At 40.4% G+C, this 24,454-nt stretch overlaps 2 protein-coding genes across 2 annotated transcripts in view; one reads left to right on the top strand and one right to left on the bottom strand.

Moving 5' to 3' along the window:
- Positions 1-8,921: 8,921 nt before the first annotated feature.
- On the bottom strand, positions 8,922-23,135 carry CEP55 (centrosomal protein 55; the record flags this gene model as incomplete). Its single annotated transcript, XM_084290194.1, has 8 exons — positions 8,922-9,128; positions 11,848-11,973; positions 12,762-12,833; positions 14,474-14,790; positions 16,742-16,883; positions 17,655-17,720; positions 21,764-22,048; positions 22,962-23,135. The coding sequence occupies 8 exons, from the start codon at positions 23,133-23,135 to the stop codon at positions 8,922-8,924; spliced, it is 1,389 nt and encodes a 462-aa protein (XP_084146320.1).
- A 371-nt stretch (positions 23,136-23,506) lies between these two features.
- Positions 23,507-24,454, top strand: part of MYOF (myoferlin) — a gene marked incomplete at its 5' end in the record, with an annotated part of 70,336 nt that continues 69,388 nt past the window's right edge. Inside the window, one exon of the mRNA XM_084290195.1 lies at positions 23,507-23,575. Coding sequence (XP_084146321.1) covers positions 23,507-23,575 — 69 coding nt within the window. The remainder of the gene's footprint in view (positions 23,576-24,454) is intronic.

Raw genomic sequence — 24,454 nt, forward strand, 5'->3', positions numbered from 1 at the left:
TTAAGCAGGTAGAGGAGATGCTCCTACTACTTCCTGCTGATTTGTATTTGGCTGTATCAGATGTGGGCAGATTGGCTAGTGAGTGGGTGGCTGCTCTGAACAGTGACCTCAAAAGAAGACAATAGGAAAACCTGGAAAGATGAAATTTTGGCAGCCAGCAACACAAGTGACTGGCAAGTGTCTGAAAACACATTTTATTCCATATCATTCGCTAGGAGAAAAAACTGCACCTATATTGCAGAAGGTTCAGCGAAGCTTGTCATATCCAGGCACAATTTATACTGACTGTGCCATGGACTGATTCTGTAAAATTCATAACAAATCTTGAAATATGGCAAGTACCTTCCTGTTGCTACAATCACTCAGGCGTGGAAGTTGATACAAGCTGACAAAGTAGCCCCAAAGCTGTGGGCAAATAGCAGTAGCAGCCATGAGGTTGGTTCTGATAGAGGCTGGCATGTGGTAAAGGGCAATTGTCAGAGGTCTGGCTGTGCCTGTGCAAAAGCTTAGAAGGCATTAACAGGACTTGTAGGGAGTAGCTGACCACTGGTAGCACAGATCAATGCAAATCATGTTATGAATAAAATCTTTATGCCCTTAGGCACCAGTGAAAACTGAAGTTGGAAACGGATCCTATGAATTCAGGGTAAACACAATGGAAACTGATTGCAGGAAAGAAAAAAGGGAGGGAATCATACAAAGTAGAGTTATTGAAGAAGTGAAGATACGTTCAGTCAGGAAGGAAAGAAATGCTGTGGAGGAGCAGAAGATCTGAAAATGTGGAAGTATTGGGATAGGTCCTTGATCTTCTTTAGAAAGGGTCACCTTTAGCTTTGGTCCTTAGGTGTGAATGAGAACCTTATTTACTTGGTATAAACCTGTTGTTTGCTCAGGAGTACCAAAGCAAAGTGCTGCTTTCAGTATGCTGTCAGTGAGAGAGCTTCAGGCTGGCCTGTGTACAGAATATTGTACATGGAGACTGCAGAGGTGTGAAGAAACAAGCACATTTCAGTGGGGCTTTATCAAATGAATTGGAGCTCCTTGCAGGTAAAAACCAGTCTGATTATTCATGGGTTTAATGGATCCATTTACCTAAAAAAATAGTTTTCTTTTCCCTCTCATGAAGTACAAAAGCTGTATTTGCTGTTGGATAGGTGCAATCATAGCAACCATCACATCGTGAAAGCTGAGGAAGGGAGGAATCATAACCTCAATATAGCACTTTTGCACTACTGTAATAGGTGGATGCTGTGTGTAGTATATAGTCCACATACGCTTATGAAAAGGAAGTGATTAACAAAATGCTTGGAAACCTGTTACAATTGCTTAACCTATATCATTTTTTCAACCTACTTGCTCTTGTACTTTCAGAAGTGATGCAACACAGAGTCAATTCAGATTTCACAGTTCTAGCCTAAATGAAATTTATGAGGCTCTCTGTGGATCTAGTTAGCCAGCCTAGGGGGAAAAATATCTTGTTTCTGTTTTTGTGCTTTTTGTCCTGAATAAAAGCCCAAGTCTTTGCCTCCTCTGTGGCAATTAAAGGCTCTGTTACCTGATATCATAAGCCAGGCTCTGTTTTTCAGATTGTTCCCCTGACAACCGTGAACTGTCACGACAGATGGGGATAGTTCAGCTTATTTATTTCTTGGGCATAAGAAAGACATCTCAGAGAGACCTCCTGGGCTAGTTGATGCTGGGAGGTGGGCATTCTTGTTCCACTTGGACATGACCTTGGAAAGCTTCTGCCTTATTTATGTATTCTCTTGCCTGTAGTTTGTTGTGTAGGTCTTTGGGCAGTATTTCCCTGCACTTGTGTCACAATGAGTAAATAGTACTCACTTTTGTAACAGGTGCGTTGTATATTTACTGTTTGCTAAGCAATATAAGTTTACTGTGTTAGAAATGTTGACTCTGTCATCACAAAAGAGGTTCCGAGCTGGCAGGCTGGCAGGTGACTCAAGCTGTGTCTATATAATAAAGGTTTTAGCACAACTTGCAACACAGATGAGCTTTCTATTTTCATCTTTTTTTTTCACTTACCATACTTGTAGCTGTTCTTCTAGATACTATTAATAATGCACTTGAAAGCAGCTATGCCATTTTCATGTTTGTTTCAAGTGTAAATCTATTTTTATTTATTTTGCATTTTTATGGAGTTTTCTAACTGCTCATGCACAGTATGCTTTCAATATCAATGAGCTGAAGCATTTACACCAATGTCTAAGGGATTATTTTAAACTTGATGCAAATTTAAATGCATTTGTTTGTCTTTATATAGTAGCAAGCTCACCCACTCCAGCATCCACAGAAAATAACAGATGCTCATTGGATCTGTGTGATCTTGTCAAGAACTAATCCCAGTTTCTTGTGGGGAGTCTCATTTTCCTGTGCTCAGTAACCATCACTAGCAGGCTGGGTTGTGTGCCAAGGCTGCTGTAGATTCTGCTGCAGCAGAATTACTGGCCAATGCCTCAGACTAAAGCAAAGCCACCAATAATACGCTCAGTGGATGTGCTTACTAAAACAGCTGGGTCAGATTTTTGTCATCAACACCCTCCCACCCCCAAGCTTCCTGTTACTAATTTTCAGGTATGCATTATGTTACTCACATACCTGCTGATGAGCTTTGATGCAGGGCCATCAAGGCAAATACCATGTTGTTCCTCTGAAGGATTTACAAACAAAACTTGTCACCAACCTGTCTTGCTCATGAGATGTACGTGGACCTTCTCTGAACATGCCTGCCCACTGGGCTGCACACAGTGCAGAGATCACAGACATCGTCATCTTCCTTTGTATTCCAGAACCCAGTGATCAGAGAATGCTCTTAGTTATGGTTTGGCTTGCTTTATTTCCCTTACATCTCATCTTAGAAGAGTAACTTGTTGAGAGCAGCAGTGGTCCTTCAGGTCAAAATCAGGAAGCAAGATTTGCCTCTGAAAGCCATGGACTTCTGAAGTAAGGGCTACAGGGTGCTTCTCTGCAACAAAGAAAAACTGTCTTTACTGGAAGACAGGGGTTGTACTCAGCTAGGATTAAACTACGACTAGAGAAAGAAAAAAAAAAAAAAAAAGCAACACCAATAAGAAGTACAGCTAACTCTAAGATATGATGTAAACCCCTCTAACTTCCCAAGTGTAACACTAAATCATATTATTTCCCACACTGTTCATGTTTTTCATTATTAGTGGCTGTTTGGGAGTCTGGTTACGTTATAATTTAATATGAAATGATTAAAGAGATGTGACTTACAGCTTCTCATAAACCATGTCCAGAACGCGTGGATACCTAAATGATACGTGTAGTTTTCTGTCCAGTTAAATGAGATAATGCTAACCAGATCATACTTGTTACATTGATAAAACTCGTGCTCTCGCAGATGCAGTCTGCGTATACACTGCTTTTGAGTAGATCAGGAAAATTAAACCTGGCTGCACTTCTGTCAAGAAGCAAACTGGATGTCATTATGATAAGGTCCCAGACTTGTTTATTACAGGATATTCTGAGGCACTATGTCTTGCTCACTCATCTTGTGACTACTTATTCAGTATAAAACACTTAAGCAGCAATTACACAGAGACCACAGAAATGAATGTAGGTCCCTGCCTGCTGGTGGGGAGCTCTGTTGCAGTTCTGAAGGGGAACTGGGTGCAAGAGCAGGCCTCGCTTTGTGGGTATCTGACATGGACAATGTCCACTTTTTTTGCAATAAAAGACTCATTTGTCCTGGGCAGTCAATGCTAGAAGAAAATTTACATCTGTGAATCCTTAACACTACCTCCTTTTTTGCACACTCAACCTTTCCCAAGGATGGTTTCATGCTTCCTTGGATAGCTCTCCTCAGTACGTGGCTTCCTGATTTGTGTTCTTGGGCACCCTGTGGGCTGGATCCCAAACTCCCAGCTTGGAGCTCTGGAAGGTGTAAAGAGACAGAGTGAGGAAGAGCCAGACACTATAGCTCTGCTTGTTAAAATGATGTGGGAATGAGGCGCTTCCCAGCACTAGGGAATTCAGTAGCATCGAGGTGCACCAGTGGAGTTCAGATGCGAGTGCAATTACTAATTTAAAATGGCTTTGTCTGCTCAGACAAGAAGTTTAAACAGACATGGTAATGCCAATATTTTTTCCAGTTGAGAAACAAGGTGAAGTTAAATTGTTAAAATGACTTCTGGTGCAGTAGTTACTAATTTCATGTGTTGTGAAAGAATATGGAGAGTCAGTGCAGAAGGGACAACTATTGTGTTAACTGCTTCCTTTTTGAATGTTGCAGTCTGTTGTTTTACAGGTCTATGCGTGTAATCAGACATAGGACTTCAGGGGACTTTGAGAAAACATCAGGCCAATACCAATGACCTAAGGCAGAGTCACCTGTCAGGAATGGTTTAGATCGTTTTATCTAACTGTCCCGGTAAATCTCCAGTGGTGGAGGTTGTGCAGCCTGCATAAGCAGTGTGTTTCACTGCTCATCTATTCCAACCACCAGAAAGTTTTTCCTCAGGTTGGAGTTTCCCCTGTTCCAATTCTAAGCTTTTCTTCTCACTGAACATAGGAAGACTTTATTTTTTCCTCTGTATGAAATGTCATTTTCCATGACAGCATGCAGTCTTTGTAGACCCCATAACCCTGATTCTTCAATGATTTTGATCAGAAATCTGAAAGGCTTATTACGTTCTTATTAGCCTAAACTGTTCTTGAAGTACAGTGCTTGAAATTGGTTTTGGTATTCCAGCTAACACACTCATCGGTATTGACTAGAAATACAAGATTATGTGTCAAATATGTAAGAGTCTATTCATGATGATGTAAAACTGTTGCAGAATCATGCAAGTGGGATATTGAGTCACACTCAGTTTCTGTTTACTGTAATCCCAAGAAACTTTCCTTTAAAGCTGATAAACTGTCATACCATGTATTTTGCTTTTGGGTAGTTGATTATTCCTGCCTGTAATACTTACTGTACTCATCCTATTTAGTTCATTGGTCTTGACAAATTGAAAATTAATGCTGTCCTCTAACGAGTTCTTAGTTCCTACCTTGGATTTTATGTGTACCCTATTCCAGAAGTATGTGGAAATACTAAATAGTTTTGGAATCAAATAGATTACCATGGAATTGCCTAATACATTATCCTTACTTATTCATGTCATGTTTTCACAAAAGCTTAAGGGGAGGCAAGATAAATCCATTGAGAGCTACTACCACGTGGGAACCATGTCTGGCTGTCAAAGCTTGAGATTATTAGAAGGTCCCATAGATGCACCCGCTGTCCTTACACAAGGAATCCACTTGAGGCTGCTTGGCAGAGACAATGCGTTCTGACTATGTCAGTCAGAATTAAGACAACTTTAGCTGCACTTATGTTCTAGTAGCTGTGAATTATTGATACTTAATTACGTATCAGCTTTTCAGTCACTTGTGCCATCCATGGCATAAGATAGAAATAATTGTATTTCTCTGCATTTTTAAGAAACTGGCATTTGAAACAGAAGGTCCATGTTAGCACATCTTTTGCTTTTTTCCTGATCCATAGCACTTGGTCAGTAAGGAAATGGAGAACACATGATGAGATTTGTACTGCCAGCTCTATGATAGTCTTTCTTCTTCTTGTTAGTTTGATTTGGTCTAAAACTCCTTGACTTCTTTTCTTCTTCCTTGTTTGGCATCATGCTTTTCTTTATTTTCTTCCCAGTCTTTTAAAATCCCACCTACTCCAGAATCCTCAACCATCATAGCATACAACATAGCTGCATGGATGACTTCAGGGATGTCCTGCACTGTCCTTCACTGGTAGACATATGCTTTGCCTTGACAGGTGCCTTGAAAATACCCCAAACAGACCCTCAAAGCAACAACATTTCCAAGTTTTTAACACACAGACTTTCAACAGGATCATCCTTACATTCCCTTACTTCAGGGAATAGATCCACTTGGCTACTTAATTCTATATTTTTCAAATTAGAGAAAAGATTTAGAACTACTACAAGTAGTATTCTGAGTTGTGTAGTCCCAAACTATGTAAAATAGCTTGTATTACAATAGTGTTAATCTCTTATTGTATCTTTTTGTATGATAATTGATTATAATTAAGATAAAACTATAGGCACAGCTGTCACTGTAGTCTTAACAGCTCAATCACATTACAAGATGTGAAAACTATATTGATTAGCAGATTAAAATGGAAGTGCCTAAAACTCCTGTACTGCTACCTTTTCCTTGCTTGTAATCGCTCACCTACATCTGCTTTGGTCCATAGATATATCATGAGAGCAATATTTCCCCTAATTGCTTTGAAGACACTGTACCATTCACATTAGTGTTATCTGCCAAGCAGTGACGAATAGTTGTCTTTAAATATTTGTGCTTTTCAGCATAATGCTTTTACAACGTTAACAGGCACTATGGCTTCCCTGCCACTTTCTATTTGTGTAGTTGAAGTGGTTTATTATATAGCTTGCCTAAACATCAGTAGAGCAGTCATTGGCAAATACCTGTGTGAAAGGTTTTATTTTTTTTTTTATTTTTTATTTTTATCAAAAACAAGAGTACGAGATGAAGTTGCACAAGCACTTAAATAATGAGGAGGTAGTAGAATGGTTCAATATACGTTGATTAACTTAATGTAAGAAAAAAGAACAGGGTCAAAAAAAGAGGCAGTGATATCACCTACATGCTTTATGAAAGAGTCTGACTACCATTCTGTAGTTGGTTGTAATCCCGTAAATGATTACATATTTGTGGTTGTGCCTTCAAAGTAGGACTTTTGACACTGGAGACTGTCATTTTACTAGTTTTTAACATACACAACACTGGTGGTACATAATTTTATCAATACATTTTTTTGTGCTTAGTTACATCTAAACATGTTGTGAGAGTTCAGAAGAACACAAAATATTTTAAAGGATATTAATTTATCAACTTCATCTGAATGTACTCACTCTCATATTAAATAACTGACCACCTAATGAGCTGCTACCTTTCAGTCCTCCTCTACAGTACCAGCTTCTAATGAGCAAGTGTTTTAGGCTAATTTAAAAAAGCCTCAGAATTACTTCAGAGAAGACTGCTGACCTGTGGCAGGCAAACTTATTTCATCTATAATACATAAAAGATCAGAATTTCTCCTTGCAGAAGCCATGCTGAGTATACAACTGAGAATAGAATACTAGCTGATTAATGTACTGCTAAAAGACAACTTAAACTTCCAAAAGTAGTTTAATAAGAGATTAAAGTCAAAGGCTGGAATGAAAAGTGCCGTTATTATCCTGCATTTAAAAGGTATTTAGGAGAACATGAAATTAAGGGAATTTCCATCATAGCAAAACCTTATGATTCCAAAGCATAATTTACTTCACTCGTTCGTTCATCACATCTTCCCTAAATAGCAGCAGCAGGTTTTCTGGCCAAATTGTCAAAGACAAAGATTAGCCTGAGACAGCCACTAAAATTGAAGTGACAATACAATATCTGTCTCAAACACTGGCTTTATCAACAACATAATATCATAATAGTAATTGGAAAAAAAAACTTGGAAAACACACTTATATGTAAAAGATTTAACCATTAAAGAGTAGAGAGAATGTTACGGGTTTGAGGCACAAAATTTTACAGTAAATTGTAATAGAAAAAACTGACACCAGGTAGCCATTCAATTCAGTATACCAGAGAAAGTTACACCTTGGAGTCTGGCTGTGTGTAGGTAATTTCCTGGCCTCAGCAAGCCATAAAATTGTAAAAGCAGCAAATGCTTTAGCTAGTGTGCCTTAAGATTTCCTCACTTTTATCATTCCCATGAAAGGAATAGTTGTTGAACCTTACTAAAGGAAGAAAGTGCTAGCAACAGACCCAGGTTTACAGTATATGCTAGAAGAAAGCAATGTGATTGCAAATCAATAAATAATTAGAAACTGACAAAAGCTGACTAACTGCAAAAAGTTATTGCCAGCTTGTTTTGGAAGAGAGTAGTTCAGTTAGAATGGACCTTCAAAGATCATCTAGTCCACCTGCCCAACTGTTTCAAGACTAACCAAAATTTAAAGCGTACGGATCACGGCATTACTTACACAGCTCTTGAACAATAACAGGCATTTTCTGTGCTGGTATGAAATAGCAACACTCCAAATTCACTGGAGTACTTTATTCAAACCTGCATTTTTAAAATGGAAGACCTAAAACAAATTTAGTAACTGACATTTTCCTACTTGAACCAGTAAAATACAGAAGTGCAAACTGAAGTTCACTTCAGCTTATTTGGATACTAAAATTTCCAAACTGGTTTCTGACAGCATCTGAGATGGAAGGTTTTTTCAGTACCAATCACATTCACAGTTGCTAAGAAGTTGCTTACCCAATGATGAATGATAAGAAGAGCTTGCACATTGTCAACATTTTTGTATGAACTCCAGGTCACCCCAACTGCGGTTCAGAAAAATGCTACTTAGAATGTTTTCAAAATAAATCTAAAGTAGCAAAGACATGTTAACACAGACTTTCCTGAGTTTGTATATGTAGATGTGACACATTACATACGTGTGTGTGTAGTGCACATACTATAGCCAAGTCTTTTTTGCTACAAGCAGTCAGGATTCAGCCGCCAAGAACTGGATACGCAAAGTATTAATGTCTGACACAATAGCTGTATTTTACTTATTTTTAAAAGTGCAATAAAATATGTCAGTAGTTTATTATTTGAAAATATTCCTAATTCTATGAATATTTCCACCTGAAACAAGGAAAGCAGTAGCTGTTTCCACAAATGTCAGGTGAAATATGAGGCCAAATAAATTACTAATTTTTTTGAACTGAAATGCTAGTAGTCCTTTTTACAACCTTGAAAGAAGAGCTTTACAAAAATCTTTTGCCTTTGCAAGATAGTATACTGGTGGCATATAAAGAGCAAATATAGGAAGTTCATTTGGAGCTTAAGCTGTACAGAAGTCAATATGCGCTAGTAATTCTCTATGCTGGCTTGTTGGATATTGCACTTTACATCTGGGACACTCGAGAAAACTTTCATCAAGTAGACTTGAATGTTTCTGAGGAGGACTTCTGTCATACACTGTCATCTTTTCTTCAAAAGCAGCTTGCAAGTCTCCTTGTGGTTCCACACATCCAGATTCTTGGAGTTTCTGGAAAAGGAGAATCTTTAGTGAGGGATTGGAATATGCATCAGAGGGTCCCAGTCAAATAGATGTAGGGAAAAAGATGTTTAATGGCACACAAATTATGCATGTTACAGCACTAAGGATTGAATTTTAAAGATGGCTAAAGGCAATTATGCTACTTGCATTAAAAACACAGAGCAATATGGGCCTGTTGTATAATTTTAACACTGCATTTAAATTAGATTGCAGGTAGCTTTTCTGCAGGCTATTTAAAGCAAACTTTCCACAATGTCTGATTAAGTAAACAAATAAGAGTACATCACTTACATTATATCACTATTTAGTGCACATTTGTGGTGGTTTTACTCAGGTGGGCAGCTGAGCTCCACCACAACTGCTCTCTCACTCCCCCTCTCCTCAGAGAGGAAGGGGGAGAAAATACAACACAGAACTCGAGGTCTGAGATGAGAAAGGTTTAATTAAAGGGAAAGGGAATAGTGAGAAAAAGAAACAAAAGAAACAGTAAGTCCGTGTGGAAGCACAGAGAGAGGGGAAAAAAATTCTCTATTTCCCATCAACAAGCGATGTTCGGCCACGTCCTTTCGGCCATGTCCTGAGAGGCAGGGCCTCAAAATACACAGTGGTTATTCAGGAGGAACAGCCCCCTTCCCCACGAGAGCCCCCCTTTTTATTGTTGAGTGTGACATCAGGCATTATGGAATATTGCTTTGGTTGGTTTAGGTCAGCTGCCCTGGCCATGTCCCCTCCCCATCACTTGTCCGCCCCCAGCCTGCTGGCTCTTGGGGGCTTGGAAGGAGTCCTGATGCTGTGCCAGCTCTGTGCAGTAATAGACAACACTAGAGCGATACCAGCGCTGTTCCAGCTACGAGTGCAGAGCACAGCCCTGTGTGGGCTGCTGCAGGGAAAACGTGACTCCAGCTCAGACAGACCCAACACAACATTCGTATTTTGAAATAGTTTCCTCTTTATGGACCACTGAATAAAATGCCATTCCTGCCACTGGTTCATAAGGTATAACAAAAGCAGCTATGGTGAAAGCTGAGACAGCAAGCCTCAGACTCCCATATTATCACTGCTAATACACAGCATTTTAGGCTTCTTAGAGCTTTCATATACATCCTAATAAAAAAAGCAAAGTTGCTGTACACTAAATATGAAACTGTTGAGCATGACTCTTAGAAAAAGCAGGTATTTTAACCATTTTATAATACATTTGTTTACATATTGCTGTGGATTTGTTTTTGGGGGGGAGGGGGGAAGGAAGAGTGAAGGAAATAAACCTTGTTACAACAGGACTCCGGGCTTAATATCAACATTAAAATAATAAAAAGTGCAGTGTTCAAAAATTAAGCTGCATTTATTTTGGAAGTTGTTTTAGATTACATTTGAAATTTCTAAAAATATGCCCATACACATACCAGGGAATTCAACATGATGTATAGGTGTACCTATATAAAGGAAATTTGTTTCACCTTTGTAACAAACCCTTCCCCAACAGTCTTCCTAGGCACTCATACATACTATGCCTCCTTAATGAAATACCCCAACCCCCTCTATAGGGGATGCTGACTGCCTCTGCCTAGCTACCTTCCCAAACTCTTCCATGTTTTCCTCTTCTCCACCTGACACCATGGACAGTTTCCAAGCAGGAAGAGACAGTCACCTGGTTCTCCATTTGGCAGTTAGCCAGCCAACTTAACACAGGGAAAGAGTACTACAGCTTCCCCTTGCTGTGCACGAACTTCAGCTAAACAGCTGCTGCTCCTGGCAGCCAAAAGGTTTTCTAGTGGCCTCTGCTGGCAGCAGCAGCAACTACAATCCTAGCTAGCGAGGCTCTCACAGGGACAAGAACACATCCAGATCATCAGTATCTCAGAAGTACTTTCTCAAATGAATCCTAAGTTGCATGCAACTAAGAGGGAGAACAGTTTGTCAGAGTTAAAAGAATTCTTCTGCTCTGCAACTGGTTAGGAGCTTTTGCATTTATATTCTCTGTAAGAAGCACAGCAGCCTCAGACCTGATCTAATGAAGGACAGAGGCATTGGATTTCTGTTCTGAATCTCATTTAAATAAATCCAGAACTGTAGGTAATAGCTAAATAGAACTGTCACGACTAATCTTACAAGACCCTGTGTCAGGGTTACACAGTGACTTGCTTGATATATAATCCTTCCTTATAAATTTGTTGAATCAGATAGTCAAATCTAGGTGGCTTTCTTTGGGCTTATATAAGTAGCAAACCATTGCCCTCAGTACAAGTATTCTTTTTCATTTTAGGAAGTAGGCAGATCCACTTCTTGTGGCACACCCATTCTATATTGTGGGTGTATAGAATGGGGGTTGGGCAGGAACTCAACTACATTTAAGGGTAGTGCCTTGTCCACTAGCAGCAAATTCCAGTAGAAGCATGCTACAGCTTTGTTATTGTGTATGTAGTTTTGTCTGTTGCATATGGCAATACAAATTGCTACTGAGGACTCTTGACTATTCTATATCTCTTCCTTTCTATATCTCCTTCTGCAGTACAAGCTGTCTGCGGCACTGTAGAAAAATACAGCAATAGCTTGCTAGCTACCATATGGTTCTGCACCTTAGGACTATGTATTTAAAAGATGTAAACACCTGCAGTCAAAATCTGTTGACATTAACTGCACTCTGAAGTGAAGAAGTGTTCATTTATGCAACATATCTGAGTTTTCCTGCAAGTTATCCAGTACATACCAAAGGTTCCAGCCGGGTTATTTGCTCCCTGGCCTTGCGCAGTTCCTTAAGGACTTGGTTTAACTGATGCTGCAAGTTCTGGCGGTCTAGCTTTTCATTCTCAAAGTCTGTAGTACATATCTGGATCTGGCAATCCCCAAGGAAAATTAAAGAATTAAAGGCAGAGTTAAGCATGTGTGAGGGCCCCTTTATCCATTTGAAGTTTTACTCAGCAATCATATCCTAAAGTGGGATAAAATTACTTGTTCTTTTCATTTCAGTAAAGTTCATACATGCCCAATTAGGAAGGTCTGTAGAGGTGGAGTCAAAGGTAACTTTGGTTAGAGCGCATTTGAGCTCAGTCTTAAACTGAAGATTTTACATGGAAGAGCATGTAGTACATGTTCAATAAAAATGCCAGTTCCTACTCAGGGATCTTTCTTATAGCAGTTTGAAAAGAGTACATGAATAACACTACACCCAAGCTTGGCAAGTATGATATAACTTTCTCCAAGGACATCAGTTAGATCTGCAAGAACGTAGTTGGGAAAAGAATCAGTAACATGAAAGATGTCAATGACTATCAAGAGTATGTTACAGATTTCAGTGAGCTGAATGGTTTTAGCATGTTTCCCATACCTAATTTAAGGCTATACAGTTTCTATTTATTTGAACAAGCAATTGCGTGGAAAGTAGCATCAGGTTTTGTAGCAGCCTCTCCCCTATAAAAGGTTAGGGATTTCCTTCAACAAGGGTCAGAATTTTTAGAAGCACTAAGGGATCACCCCTAATTGCATATTTAGGTCTAATATTACTTCAATATTGCACTTATTCTTAAACTTGAAAAGTTAGTCTAGAAAGCCTTCCTGCATATAACAATTTAAGTATCAGGTTCTTAAATAATCAACCCAGTATCTGAACATGTAATTGGGTACCTGTTGTTCCAACAAAGCTATCCTAGTGTGTTCCTCCTGCTGTTTGAGCAATGATTTACGAAGAAGTTGTACCTACAAGGCAGAAGAACATGTAACAAGCAATTTCCACATACAATAGATAGCGAACTTGAAACAATTAGTCTAGAGAGGAATGGAGCTACATTTTTGTATGCCAGTACGAGCAGAAAACATGCCTGTTACGCAACAGCCAAGCCCAGTTTAAATACTTCCTTGGGGAAAACCCAGGGAAGTGTTATCACTGCACTGAGGGGGAAGAATGTAGGTTAATACTATAGCTAAACAAAAAAATTCCTAGTGATTAACAAAAATACGCAAAATACATGTTTCAACTAACATATGTGTTTTTTGTTTTTTTTTGTTTTTTTTTTTTTTTAAAGTTAAGCAATGTATCCTTATATTTAAGTGAGAAAGTTAGAAAATACTCAACAATAATGGATTAAGTAACTGCAAAAGCCTCTTTAGGGAGTTAAACTGATGTTCTACCATTAACCTAATTTGGTGCCTATTAAGTTATATCCTCTTATTTCAAATTTCAGTTCTATGTTGTTTTATGCTATTGACTGCAAACTTCTCTAAGTAGCAGGTGTATCATATTTGGATGCCCTGAGGGCAGACCTTCAAGGAGAACTATCCAGGTTCTCTTCAACCAGTAGGTAATCATGATTTCATGCCCAGAAAAAAAGTTTTTGTTGGCATGGTGATGCTAACAAGAGTACTTTGTTTCAAGATACTACAGTAGTTGTCCACATAGGAAAGGTAGCAAAGTCCTCATTACTACTCCAAAATAATCATTTTTTTTATCCAAACATACAATATACACTTGTTTTCCCTATTTTGATGGAAAAACTCTTAACCCAAAGGGGTTAAAAACCATGGGCCTCAGGAAAATTGAAGGTAGAATCAAAAACTACATGTACGAACAACTGTTTAACTTGAAGTCATGAAGTTACTCCCTGGGAGACAGGCAAGCCCTACAAACAGTTCGAACCTGATAGAGAAACAGATGTGGTAACAGCGAAACCCAGATATAATGAACAGCCTGCCTCACATGCAACTTCTTGAGTTTTGTGACAAGTTCCAGAACTCTTGTCAGTGGTTTCTACCATAGCTGTCCAAAACAGGGATAACTTCCCTTCCCTTGCTTATCTGGCCATTTCTTCTCAGTAGTCTGATATGCTTGCTTAGTTATTGTCTGTGACAATATATCCAAAACCTATTGCAGCAACACATCTGAATGAAAAAACCTGCTGCATGTTACAACTGTTGGATGGGGACACTATCTGGGAACATGGCTACTTACCCAGCAAATATGAAATTACAGCTGACAGCTAATAGCAACATCCCAGTTCAGACCACATGATAAAATGGCCTGTATGAATTTGAATTTTTACTTTTTCTGTTCTCATTCACCAATAGCCTTCAAGATGAAGCCAGATTAAAATCAACAGTGCATTCTCACTTCCTCTTACACCCCACAAGACTCTTAAGATAAGTGAACTAGAACATTTTTAAACAAGTAAATCTCACAAAACTTTGGATTGTGACCCAGATCAGTATTAAAGAACTCAGTTTTAACCACAAGGACATGAGTCTAGATGTATATAAAGAGCAGCTACCAGAGCAAGTGAGTATGACTTCTCAGCTCTTGAATCTTTGCTAATGATCTTCAATTTCCAAATCCATCCACTTACCTGAGATAGCAGTTCTTCAGACTTATCCTTTTCTTCTCTTAGCTGTACTTTAATACTTTCATTTTCTTGCTTTAGTCTCTGCAATTTTTCTCCTTTTATTTTGTTTTCATTTTCTAGAGCTTTCATTTCAACAGCCTGTTGGGACTGCAGTAAGTCATTTAAACTCATTATTTCTCGTTGTGTTTCTTCATACTTATTTTTGAATTCATGAAGTTCACATCTCAGCTGGGTTATAGTGCGTCTTTCAGTCTCGAGATCACTTTTAGCAGTTAATAACAGCTGGTCATAATATTTTTGCTTTTCTTCTGGTAGATGACCTTAATGAGACAAATAAAGAGACAGTAACATGGGAAAAAAAATCACTTAAAAATCAGAGCACCAAATCCTTGATAGCATTTTAAAGCATATTGACAATAAATTGACATTTTAGGCTGTTACACAGCTCAGATTATCACCAAGTTGGACTTAAAACTACTTTCAATACTTCTAAAGGAGAAAAATCTTCTCTCAAGATAGGAAAAGAGCAGCTCTACTTTCACACGCCATACTGTGCTATAGCTGCTATAACAGTCAAGGAAGTAATGTTACATCATTTGCCCTGACTACACAGACTGCATGATCCCACAAACAGTTCTTATATAACCTCACGCATTATATTGAGGCACTGAAATCTCACTTCCAGATTTAGGCATGTTAGGCAAGGTTCTGGCATTACTCTCACTTCAGAGATACCCTGGGGTTCCAATGGTCTGTCATTGACTAAAGACAGAATATTTGTCTGTTAGACTGTCTTCAAATTAAATGCTATCACTGATTTCTAAATTTCAACTAAAGCAAACTAGGATAGAACTTTTGATCAAAGGCATCTGCTTCTTGGCTAGTGACTATTGCTTAAACCGATGTTCAAGAAGTCAGTGCTTGTTCACCCAAGAAAAGCTCATCAACTAGAAGGAAGAGGCAATCTGCAAGAACTCAGAAGCAATACAAAGTATACCTAGAACAGAACAAGGAATGCTGTCTTAAAAAGGCTTTGGTGATTTACGGCACTCTGAAGTTCTTGACTTTGGTACTTCTCTTGTTGAAGGCTTCCCTCATGTACTTCAAAGTATAATTTACTAGGAAAGTTTTCCTGCTTGAATGTTTTCAAGCTAAGGAAAACATAAGCTAAGGCTTAGCTTTTTGTTAACAATATTCCTTTATAAGGTAGCAAGGTCTTCGGAGAGGTACCAAGGTTTTCCTTGGAAAAAAGTTGCCATTTCTACTTTCAATTTGTTAAATTAGATTTTCCTTCATCTTTGATCTCTACTACTGTCTATTTGAAGAGGAACTTTAATCCTCTTACTCCATGTTTCCTGGCTGCTCTGATGAGAAAGCTTTGACCTCAGTAACTGAGTAACTTTTTCTGGTGAGCTACTTCAATCTTCCTCCTTCTAAAATACTAGAAAAACAGATTTCTAAAACAGCACTAAAGGTTAAGGTGACATTTTATTGTTTTCCATAAGAATAACAGCACCAATAGAGAAACCAAGCCACTGCAAACAAATTACTAAGCAGCAAGTACCTGTGAGTATACTCTTACTGTAGGTGAGGCTAGTTCTGTTCAGAGAATTTACCTTGTAGACCAGTTGCAGCATATATGAGATTAGTTTGATAAGAAAGGGAAGTAAACTTCTGGCTCTTCTGCTCAAGATTTTAATTTTATTCCACTTGCTGGTCAAGCATGACAGGTCAATCTGAATGCATGGTACTGAGATGGTGCTAATAAGGAACTGCATCACATAAAAGCAAGCTAGAGATTACCATATCCATATTGCAAAGCATTGTTTTGGATAAGTGCCAAAAATCAATCACAGGTCTTCATGCCATGTAAGAACTTCTCAGATGGATAAAGAACGTGCCAGTCTTGAGTCACTTTTACAATATTTATTTTGAAAAGAGACTGATCCACACCTAGCCAGTAAATTCTTAATGTTTCCTTTATGTAGGCTGAGAGTGTACTTTGAAGGCTGGTATATACGTATATTTACCTCAACACTTTCTGCAAACAGAAAGGTGGCCAATAGACTGTCAAGGCTTTAGAAAAACATTTGGTGAAGTAGATAGGAAGAAGAAATATTGATCAAGTAACAGCTAGATAAAGCACAAAATTTTAAATTTTACATTAAGAAAGCAAAATATTGTGAAAAGAGTCCATCATATGCTATAGTTCATGGAAAATGTACTCTATAGAAAACTGTGGTTTGAGTCAATCATGGAAAAAATCAATACCTTCTGTATTAGATTCTTTTGGTTGTTGCTGGCTAACTATTTCTGACCTCTGTTCAAGTTCAAAGATCCTTCCAAGCAGTCCCCTGACATATGCTTCACGTTGCTGGTCATACAGTAGCCATTGTTGGTTCTTCTCAAGAGCCTTCATGGAAGGGAACAGAAGAAACTATTAGAGGCTTTTCTGTTTTTATCAGATTTAATGTGTTAGTTTCATTTCTTTAAAAATGTAAGTGTTATACATTTGTTTAAATAAAAGTTAGTTAATTCCTCTGTAAACTGTAGTTATCTCTGTATGATAAAAAAAACATCTTGATGTGGGTCATTGAGCATAAGTTAAATTGCAGCAATATTAAATTCTGACCGGCATATTTGCAGGAATAGGGAAATGACTTGGAACTAAACACTTGCATGAAACACGCCCCAGATAATGAAGAATTATCCTTTCATTTTCTATTTCATCATCAGGATCTATTACTTTATATGTAACTAAAACTGTATAACTACAACTTAAAATTTCTAAGAACAAGTACATAGATTTTATATCTCATTAGATCATAGAATTACTGAGGTTCAAAGGGACCTCAGGAGGCTTAAAATCTAACCTTACACTATCCCAGACAACATCAGTTCTGTTGACAGACCGCGTGCCTTGGGATTTCTGTTCTGTCAGCAGCCACTATGTTCTGTTGTTCCAAGGACTGTTTTCAACAATTATAGATTCAGATTTGCAATATTATAGAAATGTCTTTCACAAGCCCTTCATTATTTGATTGCTTTCTCACAAAATAATTTGTTACAGTATTTTAGAGGAAAACAAACTCTGAGGTCCCAGTCTACCAAAAACATGGTAATAGTTCCCATTCTTATAGATTTTAATGTGATTTATCCTTGGTGTGTTGTACAGAAAGCTTACATCTTTCAGTTGTTTCTCTACTTCACTAAGATTAGTTGATGATCCAGTGCTGTTTGTTACAGCTTCCTGCAAACAAAGAATAATCAGTTAGCATTGTTTAAAATAGAAGAATGAAACAGTAAAACTAGTTCTATGTAACTATTAAGACCATAAACAAATAAGTATACTTTAAAATTTAAAAGATTCATGCATCTGACACTTGCATTTAGAGATCTTCATAGTCTGTTTAGAAGGATCTAAGTTATGGAGGAAACCACTTAATAGATTTTTTTTTTTAAATATCTACTGGAAAATATGGGACAGATTTAAATTTTGTTTATTCAATAATCCTAAAGCTCAGTTACATTAAAATATATTCTAAGACTATATTTCACTGAACTTCTGTCTTGGGAGAATTGAAAGGTATAGGAGAGCTTTCGATAAATTTTGATATATAGGGTTTTATTTAAATAAAACAAAATGTGTTTGTTCTATTTTCATATCCTCAGAATACCAGTTTGACAATAAAGCAGACCTATAGGAGTCACTGGGCTAAGCTAGAGAGCTCAACAACTTCGTTGTGATTACCATAGAATTATGATTAACTGGGAAACCATGCGAGGATGTTTATTCACTACTCAATAGAAAGTTTTTTGAAGTTAGGTAAGGCAGAGGGAACTTTAATAACAAATGTAGGTTACTACCTAAATCCAAGCTACCTTTTTCCCCAAAGTTTTTCTGTTTTAGAGTGAGCTAGAACCAGTTTTACAGCTGGAAAAATAAGAGATCTTGCATTTTGAATGCAGTTATTAAAGTTCAGTGCTTTCTAATAGGATTTAGATCCACAACAATTGCTCAGATACTTATTTCTGTAAATACTAGAACTCTGTATCAATGAAAACTTCCCCACTTCCTCATAGCCATACAACTGTTGTTTCTACTTCAGAGTATACCCACTGCTTGTATGCCCCCTAGCAGTTTTAAGGAACATTGCTGAACTCACTTTCAAGTTCCCCAAAGCATTCAGTGAAAAAGTCAGTGAAGTTTTGTTGTCCTTCAATGATACATGAGTAAAAAATAATATAATTTTTAATTAAACATACTTTGGTAATGAGAATCCAATTTATAACTGTCCAGTATATCTTGCTACCTTCAGGCTTCTTTCTGTTTATCACTGTGACAGCAAGGAAGCTACTCTAAAGGTAGAGAAAGAGCCCAATTTCTAACGTAACCAAAAAGAAACCTTGTCTAACAGGTAGGTTATAATTACACTCTTTAATCCTCATATTTTATACGTCAGATTGAAAGAAAAATACACCTCCTCCAACTAGCAGACCACTTGGTATTTCTCACATCAGTGCTGCAGACTTGGTACAGATAGCAAGTGGTGGTCTTCATCATTCAATGCCAGGAAGGATTCTGTAGACTACAGGATTCTTTGCCCTTGTTTGCTTTTTATGACCTATTATTCTGGCACACCTCTAAACCTTTCTGCAGAGTCAGAATATTATACTGTATTGCTACTGAAGTTCAACTACCTGCAGCTTACTATGCTAAATGCAATAAGGAATGTCCATACAGAAAGGAACTTGATATTCTCGAGTGAACCAAGAGGCTTTTAATTTCATATTCAGAGATTCAGTTCTGATATTGTTATGGTTTAGACGAAAAACTCCTGTAGTGAGTACTAGAAAGATAAGTCCATTGACAAAGATAGCATAAAAAGACATTAATTTTGTCTAACAAGGTTCAAAGCCCCTTGAAATTGGAAGTAAGCACATTACATTTGTAGTAATATTTCCCAAGATCCATATTTGCATCACATTGAATAATGCAGTATTATCAACTAAAGCTGAATTTCTAGAAATTACTCAATTTCATTATGTAGTTTGGGTAACTAGCACCATCTATAGGTTAAAACTGGAAAGAACTTAGCTGCACCTCCTGTAAAGCAGCAGTTTCCATGTTCCCTACGGAGGTACTGCATTTCCCACTGAGCATTAGAACAGGCAGGGGTGAATAAGCAACTGTAGAAAACTAAATGCACCTGTAAAAGCAGCCAAGTACCTGACACCATAGCTATTTAGCATTTTAAATGAAGTCAACAACTCACTATTCCTCTCCTACCTTGTTACATTGAAGCATTTCTATCCATCATTTATCAACAGTCCTGGCTATCAGGGGAGGTTCCAATCGACTGGCGGCTAGCAAACGTGACGCCCATCTACAAGAAGGGCTGGAGGGCAGACCCGGGAAACTACAGGCCTGTCAGTTTGACCTCAGTGCCAGGAAAGCTCATGGAGCAGATCCTCCTGAGAGTCATCATGCAGCACTTGCAGGGGAAGCAGGCGATCAGGCCCAGTCAGCATGGCTTTATGAAAGGCAGGTCATGCCTGACGAACCTGATCTCCTTCTATGACAGAGTGACGCGCTGGGTGGACGAGGGAAAGGCTGTGGATGTGGTCTACCTTGACTTCAGCAAGGCTTTTGACACCGTCTCCCACAGCATTCTCCTCAAGAAACTGGCTGCTCTTGGCTTGGACTGGCACACGCTTCGCTGGGTTAGAAACTGGCTGGATAGCCGGGCCCAAAGAGTTGTGGTGAATGGAGCCAAGTCCAGTTGGAGGCCAGTCACTAGTGGCGTCCCCCAGGGCTCGCTGCTGGGGCCGGTCCTCTTTAATATCTTCATCGATGATCTGGACGAGGGCATCGAGTGCACCCTCAGTAAGTTCGCAGATGACACCAAGTTAGGTGCGTGTGTCGATCTGCTTGAGGGTAGGAAAGCTCTGCAGGAGGATCTGGATAGGCTGCACCGATGGGCTGAGGTCAACTGCATGAAGTTCAACAAGGCCAAGTGCCGGGTCCTGCACCTGGGGCGCAATAACCCCAAGCAGAGCTACAGGCTGGGAGAGGAATGGTTGGAGAGCTGCCAGGCAGAGAAGGACCTGGGAGTGATGGTGGATAGTCGGCTGAATATGAGCCAGCAGTGTGCTCAGGTGGCCAAGAAGGCCAACGGCATCCTGGCTTGTATCAGGAACAGTGTGACCAGCAGGGCTAGGGAGGTGATCGTCCCCCTGTACTCAGCTCTGGTGAGGCCGCACCTCAAGTACTGTGTTCAGTTTTGGGCCCCTCGCTACAAGAAGGACATCGAGGTGCTTGAGCGGGTGCAGAGAAGGGCGACGAAGCTGGTGAGGGGCCTGGAGAACAAGTCCTACGAGGAGCGGCTGAGGGAGCTGGGCTTGTTCAGCCTGGAGAAGAGGAGGCTCTGGGGTGACCTTATCGCTCTTTTTAGGTACCTCAAGGGAGGCTGTAGCGAGGTGGGGGTTGGTCTGTTCTCCCACATGCCTGGTGACAGGACGAGGGGGAATGGGCTTAAGTTGAGCCAGGGGAGTTTTAGGTCAGATGTTAGGAAGAACTTCTTCACTGAAAGGGTTGTGAGGCATTGGAACAGGCTGCCCAGGGAAGTGGTGGAGTCACCATCCCTGGAAGTCTTCAAAAGACGTTTAGATGTAGAGCTTAGGGATATGGTTTAGTGGAGGGCTGTTAGCGTTAGGTTGGAGGTTGGACTCGATGACCTTGAGGTCTCTTCCAACCTAGAAAAATTCTGTGATTCTGTGATTCTGTGATTTCCCACATATTATGCCATGTAAATTGCAGACAGTTTTAACCAAGAAACAAATGAGGATTCATAACAGCAGGGAGAAGTATTGTCATCACTGAGCATGAATTAATTAGGTGATGAGTTTAGTGTTCTTTTAAGGCCCCATCACTATTACTGATGCCATCTCAGTCTGCTTAACCATTGAGCATATGTATTCAAGAAGGGCACATATCTGCTTAAGCAACTGTGGGCCATTTCATGTCATACCACTTGCCATACCCACATGCACAGCAGCTTGAAGAAGGGACCTGCCAGTACAGAATTCTCAGCTGTTTTACCTGAAGGTGTACCCCCTGACTGCTTGTTTAGTGTTCAGTCTAGATTCCTCATCATGTTGCATGCTGCAATCTTTTATGAAGATTTGTAATAAGAGTAAAGACTCATCCCATTTTATAACAGGCACTGGTGCTTAGCAGATGCAAGCTCCAACCCCAACCTGTAAACAGTTTCACTATTTTTCAGTGCTTACCTGGGATACCTGAGAATTACTGGCTTTGTTTTCAAGCTCAGAACATTTTGCAGTAACAGTGGATAAATTACACTTTAACCGGTTCATTTCTTCTGATAGAGAACTAAGTAACTGTTCTCTCCTTTCTGCTTCCTTTGTTTTTTCTTCTAGTTGACTTTGTAATGAGGAGACTTCACTGTTCTTGTTCTTGGACTTAAGCTTGTCTTTTAGGTTTTGAATTTCCTTGTCCTTCTCTCCAAGAAGATGGTTGTGCTTTTGTTTTTCTTTTTCAAGAGAAAATATTTTCTAAATGAAACACAAAGAAGCGGCACAAATGAGTAAGTGTCTGCATACAACAATAGAATTAGCAAGTTTACAACAGCTTAAAATAGTCACTTTGAAAGCTTCTCTTCACATTTAGTCAGCTTAGAATGTTACTTTTTAGTAAAACAGAAAGTGCTACAATGATCACCTGAAATATTTCAGATGATGGTAAGACAGTCTACAGCAGATGAAACAAGGAAATAATGCAGAAAACCAAATTTCACAGACTTAGTAGTTTTGTATATGAATGTGAATCACTACAGTATATGGACTTGAAAACGCAAGCAGTACAAGAACCTCTAGTTAAAAGTAAAAGTTGGTGATATTTTATTTTACAGGACCTCATTTAGGGAGTTGAAGACAACACACAGTGTTCACTAGAACTAAAACACTGACACCACATGCTATCTAAAAATGCCTGTTGAGGTGCATGTTGTGAAAGAAGGTAGCCTATAAATATCGTGCCTAGTCTGTTACATCCTTTGAAAGACTCCATTTAAAGTTTAGTTATCCTGGAAAGCCTGATACCATCACGTTGGAAGTCTAACCCATTTCTCTGCAGCCACAGGCTTACCTTTGATGCACCAGGAGGTGTGGAAGCTGCAGTACCCCCATCTCCTGCTCAGTGGATGCAATGGAACCACCCGGGGACACGGTTACAATTTTACTCACCTGCAGCCGAGTGGAAATATGGGAGCCTGACTCAAGTAAGCGCTCAGCACTCCCGGGAGCACCCTTACTGCCTGCTGCACGTAGCACACCGGGACCTCACGGCTCAGCGTTCCCGTGCCCGGCCGGCTGACCTACGACCGCGTTAACCCAGCCGCCGCTGGAAGACACCTGAGGACAGGCGGTACCGGCGGAGCAAGGCGCCGAGCCAGAGGCGAGCCCTCACCTGCAGCAGGCTGCTTCTCTCCGGGGCTGCCAGTGGGCCCCGCGCGGCGACCGCCTCCTCCGGGGGCTTCCTCGGCGCCGCACCGTCCCGTTCGCCCCTCCCGGGGCCGGGGCCGTCGCCGTGCCCGCGGCGCCAGCGGCCCGCCAGCAGCTCCCGGCCCGCCCAGACACTCATCGCCCGGCGCCACCGAAAGGAGTTTGAATCCCGCGGCTGCCTCAGCGTCACTTCCGCCCACACCGCCCGCCCCGCGAAGCCAGAGCTACGGCGTCTCCCGGGGGTTAAAACAGGCGGAAGGGCGGAGGGGGCGCGGTCGCGGCCGCGGGGGCACGTGCTGCTTGTGCCTAGGCGACCGTTAACGGCCGGTGGGATGCAGCTGGGTTCTCCGTGGGGTGAATGAGAGGAGGCATCCTATTGGCTGGTGCTGGCGGTGTAGCAGTCCGGCTGACCAATGCAGCGGCGCCTTCCTTCTGCCGCCTCCGCCCTCGTGCTCGGGGCAAGTTTGCCCTCGCGCAGCGGCTGTTAGCGTTCCGTTGGAGGGGTCCGCAATGCCCTCACAGGGCAGCCGGCCTGACGGGTGGTTCCGGGGCCAGGCGGCGGCTGCTAGCCTTGTGGCGGTGCTGTGCTCTGCTTCCGCGTCCTCCTCTTCCTCCGTTCCTGGGCACGTTGCCCTTGGATTCCTTCTCCTTCCCTTGACGCCCTCCCTGTCCCTTTAGGTGTCTAAAATGTGATCGCCAGCGGGCTTGGTTTCAAAGGTGATAAGCTGAGCGTGGCTCTCGTGGGGCCCCTGCTACAACGCTGCCCTGTGTCCGTGGGTAGCTCGTTGTGCTCCGTCTCGCTGGCTCCAGCTTCCTCTCTCGTCTAATAGGCTTTGTGGAAGCGGTGTGAACCGCTTCTCTTTTACAGCTGGCTCACCACTGAGAGAAGCTACAATGTTGGCAAAGGGGCAGCTCTATGCGAAGAGCTCTTGTTCATGCCATGTAAGTTTCACCGAATTTCATCATAGTGCAATCCTAACACAAGCCCATGCAGTAAGTACGTGTTTGAGATACGCAGGCTCTTACCTCCGCTTATTATTTTGAATGTATTTGTTTTTGTTTGTTTGTTTGTTTGTTGGTGTTTTGTGTTATTTTTTTGTATCTTTTTTACTTACGAATGTGTATTCTAGTCGTTTCTTAAGAGGTCTACTAAACACACCGAATTAAATGTGCCACCTGCAGTGGATTAAAACGTGGCTGTTCCAGAGCACAGCTGAAGGGGGAGCCCTTAGCCTGTTCTTGCAGACACGGGTGTTTCTGATTACAGGCAGACAGGGAGGTAGGCTGAAAACATTTACAAATGATGAAGTTCTAAAAATGAAGAGGAAAAACGCTGTCATGAAATTTAATGCCTCGGTGTTGCAAGAGACAGATGTGGGTGTATCTTGACTACTGTAGTCATGCTTAATGTATTGCTTAAGCTTATTCTTGCACTGGTAATTTACGAGATATTTGTCA

This window comes from Netta rufina, assembly GCF_964035555.1.
Source record: "Netta rufina genome assembly, chromosome: 7".
Taxonomy (NCBI): Eukaryota; Metazoa; Chordata; class Aves; order Anseriformes; family Anatidae; genus Netta; species Netta rufina.